The sequence below is a fragment of the Pagrus major genome, chromosome 7 (genome assembly GCF_040436345.1).
Source record: "Pagrus major chromosome 7, Pma_NU_1.0".
Taxonomy (NCBI): Eukaryota; Metazoa; Chordata; class Actinopteri; order Spariformes; family Sparidae; genus Pagrus; species Pagrus major.
In genome coordinates, this window is record NC_133221.1 from 26,253,682 (window position 1) to 26,260,920 (window position 7,239).

The window sequence follows — 7,239 nt, forward strand, 5'->3', positions numbered from 1 at the left end:
CAACTTTAGAGAGAGATTTTGCTGTCTTGTTGTCGTCCAACTAGCAGCTTTTTGAAGCTACACATATAGGCTTAGTGTTGGATTGAACCAAATGCTAACGTCAGCATGCTAACATGCTCTCAAAGACAATTCTAACATTCTGGTATTATGTAGAGATTATGTTTGCCCTTGTAACCATCTTAGTTTAGCATGTTAGCATGCTAAAATGTGCTAATTAGCACTGAGCACGGTGTACAGCTGAGGCTGATCATCTTTGTAGGTAACTGGTTGTCTTGATCTCATGATGGAGCTACATCAAAAACCATCAAAGGGGATCAACAAAGTCATTAAGATTCATCGTTTGGGGACTTCTCTTCAAATATTGTGATATCTGAAATCTTTGACACGAGGAAAGTCAGGGGATCAACCAGGGATTCATCCTCATGAGATCACAACATTGCCATTACTACAGCCATTCTGCTGTATTTCGGTGCATTCGGTGAGGGCACGCCCTTACAAATAAGCTGCCCCGAATCACCAGGCAGTATCAATCTCTTACAGGAATAACTGGTGAAAGCACCTTTACTCTAAAAAGGAATCAAAGTAGTATCATCATCATTGCTGTTTCACTCCAAGGTGGAGCAAAGGCCATCAATTGCCTGTTTCTATCATACATGACTTTGGGCCACCTTCTTCAGTCTACTCCAGGCGTAACCTTATGCCCTCGTATCTGCCGCCACCTCTCTCCTCCATATATGCCTCGGTCTTCCACGACTGAGATTTTCTGATCAATTCCGTGCCTGTTTGATGATATTGTCCAGCTTTCTTAGAGTGCTGCTGATCCATGACCTTTTTCTTCCACTGATAAGCAGCTGTACTGGTCCCTGGCCCATTCTCTGCTAAAGGTCCTCATTTTTGAGGACCTATAGCATGGTCTTTGTAGTGCGCCAAGTTTCAGTGAGTTTCAGTCCCTCTCTAAAAATTCTGCCTCTGCTATGGTTTTTCCTATGTCCTCTTCATAGCATTGAAGAATTGCAATCGAAAAAAAGTGCTGGGTGCAAAGTGCTGGGTGCCTTGGAATAGTGCAAGATTCATTCATGAAACTGTAATCTTGAGTTCAGATCAAAATGGAGGCCAAGTTTTTAAGATGGGCGTGTTCCAAGCAAGCGGGCCGGAAAGAGGGGGGGCACCCCATTTTACACCCCTGGCCCGCATCTGTGGAGTACTGCATAATCATGTAGCAATGGAGTAATGACTACTGAGTGGTCATTGGTCAGTACGTCATGAACATGTTTTCGGGCGTCGCGACTGGTGGTCTCTCATTTTTTACTGCTCTGAACAGCACAAACATAATTCCAAGCACACAGTTAAATCAGGGTAATGAGCATACATCTTAGAGACAGGCATTTTTAAAACATAGATAATAAACCAAAACTATCTGCAGTGCTGGATACAATTTAAAGTAATGACTATTTCTTTGGTTGTAAGGGAGGAAAATTCTGTGCCATTCACCCTTGTCAAGCCTCCGTTCACCCTAAGACGCAGTGCAGCTTGAGGACTCTTAACAACCCGTCTATTTTTAGGGAATGTGATCCTAAATGTCAAAGTTCCTCTTATGTTTCAGCCAGTTAAAGAGATCAGGTTAGAAACGGGCAGCCAGTCAGATCAGCCGTTAGAAATAAAAATGCCAGACCAAATTCTTTACCTGCTGAGAAGCTACTGGTGGAACATTTTCTAAATGATAATCCATCTCTGATCATATATTTTCTAAGCATACCTTTGAAATACTTTAAACTTCCAGCTGAAACTTGATTCTGTGGATTACTTGTGATTGGAATTAAACTGACACTCAATGGTAGCTTGACATTATCTTGAACTCTAGAGATGGTTTAATCTCTTGACTTGGCTGTTTGGACAGCATGTTTCTTTTAAGGAATTGTGGTTTCAATCTTCAGTTGCTCATCTCAAATCATCCCACAGTGATAACTACAAATTTGAGGTTGAACACTGATTGTCGCCAAGTTGCCACATGCTTTTAAAGGTGAGTCGCAACAAATGAATGGACAGTTCTCTGATTAATTTCTTTTTCGTGCTCAAGAGAGATCTGACTGTTCCTCACGCTGAACCTGGAAGATTATCAGCTATTGGACATCTGGTTTATGTGGGAAAGAGGGAGCAGAGTGTCCAAGCTTGCCCGTCTCACATTACTCCTATCATCATCATTTGGACTGTCAGACACTACAAAATTACAACAGGTGCTCCCCTGTCCAGCTTCAAGTCTAGGAATGCTTTGCTTATTTTGCCATTTCCTGTGGTTTTCATTGTTCTAATTCATTTCAAATGTCATTAATCATCAAAACACGAGTGAAATGAACGCCAAAGCTGAGAACACAAGAGTTCAACAAAGACAGAAAGAAACACCTCCATTTATATATTTCCAAAATCTTCATCACATACTATACACTTCATCATTAATAGTTTTATTTTCATGACTTTATTAATCATTATGAATGGAAGCCCATAGTGTATCTCAAGATAATAAAGCTGTTATCATAACAGGTCACTTTATCTCATGATTTTGAGAAGATTCATAGATAAACACATGCGCACGCGCGCACACACACACACACACACACACACACACACACACACACTGGTCTGTGGAGTGGGTTCACCTCCATGTTTCACCTATTGATTTGGTACAAGGGTATTTTACATCATGACTGAGACAGGTGTAAAAAAGAATTGTTATGCAGTGTTTGTTTCCACAAGGACTTTTCCAAGAGAGCCACTTGTAAGGAAGTAGCTGGCTAGAGTGTTCATTATGCCATGCATAGGTGTCATTTACACTGGGGATGTCCCCACCACTTTTTGAAATGGCTGAATTTGTCTCCCAACACTTTTTACGAGTATTATTTGTTGAAAATGAAAAATAGCTTGCAGTCCAACATGTTAACTAACAAATGAGAAGGCTTTGCTTTCCATCATCACCTGCAGTTAAAACTGTTAAAAATGCAGCGAAAGCCTCATTTAAATAAAGATAAATCTCCAAAAGAAGTGCAATAGCTTAAAGTAAAATCTGAACTCTGATAATAATGAATGGAAGTTGAGATATTTAGCAGCACAGCGAGGAATGAGTACGTGCTTCATAATAATGTCTAACTGGTGCACAAGTTAGACGTGTGTTTACATGTTCTGTTGGGATTGCACTCACCCTTCCGGTTGAAAAGATAAGGAGGAACATAATCTAAACTCACTGGTGAATACACATATACTGGACCTGTTTGTATTCAGACACAGCAACATTCATAAGACTACAAACACTACACTAAGGCACAACCTGTGCAAATGGTGGAGTGCCAGTTTTGATGGATCACACAGTACACTGCTTGTAACAGCAAATACAGTTCTGCTCAATATCTCTTGAATGTGAAATAAAAACTGACTTTGTACCTTTATAAGAAGAAATACAATATTAATCATGAATGAAAAGTTCAATGAGACTCATTAGCAATAAAACACACATTTCAGTACACTCAGGGACTTTGCGGTTGCTCATATTAGCTAACATTAGCTTGTGTCACCAAACTTAAGATAGATATTGTTGTGTACTTTAACTTACATCATTGAGTTGGTTCGCTCTTCTCTATAAGGTCTCTTCAGAATGAACACAAAGAACGTTTGAGAGGTCAACACGAGTCTGGAAAAACACAATGGTGCCAATAACTGAGGCTAGCTGTGACAGTGTGAATTGTAAATGAGTTGGAAAGCGGAAAATGCACGTAAATGTTTCTCCCAAATCAAGTCCAGTGCAATGAACATTCAAAAAGGAAATCTGAGGGTGTATACGTTTTGACAGATGCTGAGCTGTCACACAAACAAAATCCGACTTCATACACACAGTCGACGGGTATGATGCTAGCTTGCTACACCTAATATCTGGGGCGCAGACAGCGTGCAGAGCTGGGACATTTTCACATCTTACTCAGTGACTTGAGGATTTATTTCGACCAAACCAAAGTAAGACTGCTTTTTCGTGAGTTATATTTAATTTATGTCGAGTTTGAGTGTGTTTTGGGTGAGTTAACAAGGCAGCTAAGCTTGTTTTTGTTTGGTAATAGAGAAGCTTGAATTGCATTGTTGTATTTTTCTGAAAATAGAGTTTATTTGTGAGTTTATTTTGTACACTTATCAGACTATCACCTCTAGAGTACAAAGTGGTGTTACGAAGACGGGGCCGGGGCTAGCTGGTTAGCATGCTAACTTCAGTAGACATCTCTGCAACACAACATACAATGTCACTGTTGTTTCTGGTTATAATGTTAATTTCTTTAATAGTTTAAACTAAAACTCTGGTCATATTTTACAAATTACCCCTTTAAGCTCTGACTGATATCAGAGCCTTGTCTACAGACACCTCATACAACCTTTATTCTGACAATTACTGACAAAATATTTCCTGTTGCTCTATATATTATTATTCTGTTGTTGAATTTCATATAAGAAGATGTTACAGAAATGTCAAGTCTTGCTGTGTTTTTTCAGGCACAATGGAAACTATGCACGATGGGTGGGATCATAAACGGTCCTCCAGTGGTAGATGCCATCAGGAATTTTAATTGGTCTTAATTGCTCGAGTGTTCCTCCCAACCAGAACATTCCCCCAGAGCAGGAAGGTCCGAACATTTGTACTACAGACAGGACAAAAAGGTAGGTCTTTATAACATTTCAACATGAATATTTTGAATCCATTATTAAAAATGTGTTTTCTGTTCATTTATATTTCAGTATTATGGGGACTCTGCCACTGTAGACACTTTAAACTGCCCTCAAGCAAAACCAACATGAGCAGACAGATTACAGTTAATGTTAATGGGGGTCATTTAGCTGTCTCCACCACTTCCCCTTACAGAGAAGTGAGCCCAGCACATTGTGTCACACATCGACTAAAACTTTATGTCCTTTAAAAGGGACAGACACAATGGAAGTGAAGGTGTCTGTGGACGGTATCCCACGTGTGGTCTGTGGAGTCACAGAAGAAACAACATGCCAAGAAGTGGTTATAGCTTTGGCCCAAGCCCTGGGTAAGTGTGTCTGTGGCTCTTCATGGTAAGATTTATGTTCTGACACATTTATAGAGAAGACAACCGCACTGTCATCTTTCTCTGTAGGTCAGCCCGGACGCTACACTCTACGGGAGACATTTAAAGACTTTGAGCGACGCATGACGCCTAATGAACGCCTTCTGGAGACTCTTGAGAAGTACGGCGAGCAGGCCAGGGAGGTCCAACTCACGCTGCTCCACAACGGACCCTCAGTCTGGGATGAAATGAGCCGGACAAAAGTTGGCAGATACCAGCCCTGCCCGCCATTGAGAAGAAAAGATGCAGGCACCAGAATGCGGCGGGGCAGCGGTTCACTAAGCTTGCATCGTCGAAGCTTGCCACCCTTGTCCTGTTTAAGACAAGAGGCTGAGCAGCAAAAAGAGGACGTGAAACGGCCTAAAAGAAAGTCTCTGACGCTCATGGAGGAGGCCTGGGAATGGCTGGAGGGTCTGGGCAAAGGCAAGGTCTACAGTACTGCCTGTGATAAGGAAAGCAGCAAGAGGACTGATAAAAGGAATCGTACCTCTTTGGATGTTTCTCTCGCTTTTGACAAAGATAACTCAGGTTGGAGCAGTAGAAGCAAAGTCAGAGGTCAGAAGAGTTCAAAGTCAGACCTGGATCAACAGACATCCTGCTGCATGGGAAGTCCGGCAAGGAGTAAAGAAAGCAAACACTCCAAGAAAACTCCAGAAGCAAAGTTGGATGACCTGTCCAGGTCAAGCTGTGCTACAACTGAAGATGAGAAAAATAGTCTCAGAGAAACAATAATATTTCAGCTCAGTTGTCTGCAGGATTTACAGGTCCAGATAGCACACATAGACACACAGATTTTTGAGCTTGAGGAAAAACAGAGGGCCAAAAAAGCTGAGCAGGAAGCCCAGCAGAGGATGGCTGAAGAGGAGATGGAGCAGATCAAGTTTTGGGAGAATGAATTAAAGGCAGAGGAGGGTTATGAGAAGGATTTGCAATGTCAGTTCCTTGAGATGAGGGCAAAGGCTGTGGAGTGCAAGCACAGACTGGAGGGGTACAAGCACACAATGCAGGGGCTTGATTTCTTTGCATCTCAAAATGTTGTTCAGGAGGATTCAAAGATGGTTTCAAAAGTTGGTGCAAATACAACAACTACCACTGGAATTTGGCAACAATCTGATCCAGATCGGGATGTAAATATTAACAGGAAGTCCCTGCCCAGAGAAGACTTAAACCCTCCTGACGCTCTAGTTCCTCTCAGCCAGATAAAGGAGCGACGGCCCACAGGTCCCACCGAGCTGAGGGAGTGGTGGACACGCTGGTCTGAGGCCCAAAGCTCTCAAACACAGACTAAACAGAAGGTAATTCATCGCTCCGAGCTCACCATATATCTGGGCAGTACCAAGGTTTAGAATCAAATTAACAGAGGTCACAAATACTAAGTCAGTAAATATTAATGCTTTACTGAACACCAATTTTGGTAATTTCATGCAGGACACCGATACTTGTGGTTTACCTTGTTTTGAGTGTTTGCATCCAATTCTTACTGTTAGTGTGTGTTTGGGATGGAGCAGCAGGCATCATAGTGCACCCACTTCCACATTAGCAGTCTTCCCTTTGTTTTAGTCATGTAAGGGGGCCCCCTGGTGGTTAAATGGGTTCCATATCAGAAATGAGCCCCTTTGATCCACAGTGGGAACTAGGGCAGACCAGTTGAAGTCGAAATCTGATGCCAAGTGTGTCCATAATGTTATTCCTTATGTTTTTTTTGTTTTGTTTTTTTAACATACCACCTTTGTACACAATTTACTTTAACCCACAGTGAAACACAATTCACAAACTTTAATGTTACATTGTAAATTTAAATATATATAATAACATCTGCAGATACGATTCCTTGCCCTTGCTCACCAAAGTTAAATTGTGGAATATACTGTACATCTTATACCCTTAATGGAAGCGAGTGAAATCAAGAGGAGACTATCATTGCCTTTGCTTCGTATAAATTAGAAATTTAATTTTGTCTAGCAGACAGCATTCATCTGGGCATTTTGCCAAGAACATTTCAGATTGAGTTTCAAGCTGGAGGACTGTGCCTCCAAGGACTCGAGCAAGGAATTAGCCTTAGAGGAAAAATGGACTGGAATCTGCATTTGTGTTCTCTGTTACTCAACACAACCGTGCA

At 41.4% G+C, this 7,239-nt stretch overlaps 1 protein-coding gene across 1 annotated transcript; it reads left to right on the forward strand.

Moving 5' to 3' along the window:
* Positions 1 to 4,960: 4,960 nt before the first annotated feature.
* Positions 4,961 to 6,466, forward strand: LOC140999427 (ras association domain-containing protein 8-like). Its single transcript, XM_073469797.1, has 2 exons — positions 4,961 to 5,063; positions 5,151 to 6,466. Exons 1-2 carry the CDS (start codon positions 4,961 to 4,963, stop codon positions 6,464 to 6,466), a joined length of 1,419 nt encoding a protein of 472 aa, XP_073325898.1.
* The last annotated feature ends 773 nt before the right edge of the window (positions 6,467 to 7,239 follow it).